The sequence below is a fragment of the Gavialis gangeticus genome, unplaced genomic scaffold, assembly GCF_001723915.1.
Source record: "Gavialis gangeticus isolate Ggan-Ray unplaced genomic scaffold, GavGan_comp1, whole genome shotgun sequence".
Taxonomy (NCBI): Eukaryota; Metazoa; Chordata; order Crocodylia; family Gavialidae; genus Gavialis; species Gavialis gangeticus.
Window position 1 is genome coordinate 43,566,980 of NW_017728998.1, and position 3,097 is coordinate 43,570,076.

At 50.0% G+C, this 3,097-nt stretch overlaps 1 protein-coding gene across 1 annotated transcript in view; it reads left to right on the top strand.

The window, feature by feature from the left end:
* The first annotated feature begins 229 nt into the window (after positions 1–229).
* Positions 230–3,097, top strand: part of LOC109289489 (chymotrypsinogen 2-like) — a 12,115-nt gene continuing 9,247 nt past the window's right edge. Inside the window, exon 1 of the mRNA XM_019505524.1 lies at positions 230–284. Coding sequence (XP_019361069.1) covers positions 230–284 — 55 coding nt within the window. The remainder of the gene's footprint in view (positions 285–3,097) is intronic.

Here is a 3,097-nt window from a genome sequence, read left to right on the forward strand (position 1 = left end):
CCTGATGCAGCCCAGTATCCTGCCAGCCTGCCCCTGATTCTCTGCCCATAGCTTCCCCAGGCCTGGTGTGACACAGCTGCCCCGTTATCTCCCAAGGTCTCCAGATAGGAGAGCAGCAAATTGGTGCCTGTTCCTTTCCCAAGCACCTCCTCACTCAGAGCTGCCTTGGTCTGGTATATAATGGGACAAGACCCATGGAGTGCTTTCTGTTACCCACATGAGAAGCAGAATGGCTTTCCTTTGGATCCTGCCCTGTCTGGCTTTCATCAGCACCGCCTGGGCAGGTAATCTTGATGCTGAGGGCAAATGCTGTAAGTCACCTAGATCTGGATGTGGGAGAAGGAGAGACTTGGGGCTGGGGCCTCCTGAAAGGGGTTTCAGGAAGGGTGGCTGACCCAGGAGGTCAGTGGTCCAAATAGTGGGACACCAGCCCCGTCACTGCCCAGCCACAGCTAGAGTGCACTCGGAGCCCCTGGGCCTCTACACAGTCATTCTCTTTGATGAACCCCAAGGGGCCTGGATAACACTATGATCTAGTAGGGATTACGGAGACCTGGTGGGACTCCTCACACAACTGGAGTGTCGCTATAGAGGGCCACACCCTGCATAGAAGGGGCCAGGTGGAGAAGAAAGATGGAAGCGTTGCTCTCGATGTGAAAGAGGAGTACATCTCCTTGGAGGCTGACGTAGGCTCCAAAAATGGACAGCTTGAAGCCCTCTGGTTCAAGTTGCGGGGCGAGTGGGGGCACACTGAGAGAGACCTAACTGTAGGTGTATACTGCAGACCACCAAACCAGGGGGAGAAACTCAGTCTGGAGTTCGCTCGAGAATTGACTGCGGCTGCACATGTAACATGGTTGTCTTGGGCAATTTTAATTATCCAGTTATCTCCTGGGAGGGACGCTTGGTCAAGTTGGATCAGTTGTGATCCTTCCTGACCTGCGTCAAGGAGCTCTTCCTGACTCAGGAGGTGCATGGGCCAACCAGAGGTGATGCTCTGCTATACTTGGTCCTGGCCAAAGGAAATGACCTGGTGACCGACTTAAATATAGAAGGAAGTCTGGGTGACAGCGATCACGAAACCATCATGATCACTGTCCATTGCAAGGCGAACAAATCGGATAGCAGGATTGAAGTCTTGGACTTAAAAACACAAATTTCAACAAGCTTAGGTCACTAGTACAGCAAGTGCTGTGGGACCAGGGATGGAAGGTGAAAGGTATGCATGAAGAGTGATTGTTCCTTAAGGCCACGATCTTTGAAGCACAAAGGAAGCCCATTCCCATGTGGAGAAAAGGTAACAGAAGAGCTGGGAAACCTTTTTGGCTAAACAGGGAAATCATGGTCCTCTTAAGAAAGAAGGAAGAGGCTTATAAACAATGGAAGCTCGGGGTGGGCCCCAAGGAGGACAATTGCACAATGGCCCACATTTGCAGGGAACAGATAAGACAGGCTAAAGTGGCAACCTAACTTAGATTAGCAATGGGAATCAACAACAACAAGAAGTTCTTCTTTAGGTACATAGGGAACGGGAGGAAAACAAATGGGACTGTGGGGCCATTGCTCAACAACTCAGGAGAGCTGGTTACCAGCACCCAGAAGAAAGCTGAATCCCTGAATGACTACTTCACCTCAGTCTTTCACCGGACCAAGGGGAAAACCATGGCAGATAAAGTAGAGTATGAGCACGGTAGCAATAATCGCCTTCCTACTATTGTTGTAGAATTGGGGTATGACCAATTAAAAAAATTAGACATATACAAGTCAGCAGGATCTGATGATCTTCATCTGAGAGGGCTGAAGTAGCTGGCTAATGTCATTGCAGAACACCTGGCAAAACTCCTCCACAGCTTGTGGCAATGTTGTGCCCATCCACAAGAAGGGCAGGAGGGAGGACCCAAGTAACTATAGGCCAGTCAGCCTAACTTCCATCCTAGAGAAAATCCTAGAAAAGTTCATCAAGAAGTCTATCTGTGATAAGTTCGCAGAAGATAAGATTCTGAGTGACAGCCAGCATGGCTTCATCGCAGGCAGGTCTTGCCTTACCAACCTCATCTCCTTCTATGCCCAGGTAACTAACCGCCTGGACACGAGAGAGCAGGTTGATATTGTATACCTTTACTTCCAAAAGGCCTTTGATCTAGCATCCCACGATGTCCTCATGTGAATACTGGAGGATTGTGGGCTTAACTCCAAGACGGTCAGGTGGGTGAGAAACTGGCTGCAGGATAGGACCCAGAAAGTCGTAGTGAACAGATCTGGCGAGAAGTGGGCAGTGGTGTCTTGCAGGGGTTGGTGCTCAGTTCAGTACTTTTCAACATCTTAATTAACGATTTGAATGTGGGGGTGAAGAGCTCACTGGCCAAGTTCACGGACAGCACCAAGTTACAGGGAAGTGTGGTAGGCTACAGATACAGGCAGACCTAGACAGGGTAGCGAGTTGGGCGGATCAGAATCCGATGAAGTTCAGCATCGAGAAATGTAAAGTGCTGCACCTGGGGACAAGCAACCCATAACACACCTACAGACTTGGCAGCACCAAACTGACCAGCAACACGAATGAAAGGGACCTGGGGGTAATAACAGACCACGGTATGAACATGAGCCAGCAGTGCAATGCTGTAGCCAGTAGGGCAAATAATACTCTGGCAGGCACCAATCGATGTATCTCCAACAAAACCAAGGAGGTGATTCTTCCACTCTACTCAGTACTGGTGAGACCGCAGCTGGAGCACTGCATCCAGTTCTGGGCACTGCACTTTAACATGGACGCGGACAAGCTTGAGAGAATCCAATGAAGAGCCACCCGTATGATCAGAGTCTTACACAGCAAGCCGTACGAGGAAAAGCTGAGGGACCTGGGACTCTTCAGCCTGAGGAAAAGAAGGCTGAGAGAGGACCTGGTAGCAGCTTCCCATTACACTAAGGGAGTACATCAAGGGCTCAGTTCACCAGGGCATCCAAGGGGAAAACCAGGGGTAATGGCCACAAATTCCTGGAAGATCAATTCAGGCTCAACATTAGGTAAAACTTCTTCACAGTCAGGGTGTCCAGACCATGCAATAAGCTCCCTCCAGAGGTGGTGCCATTGGCAATG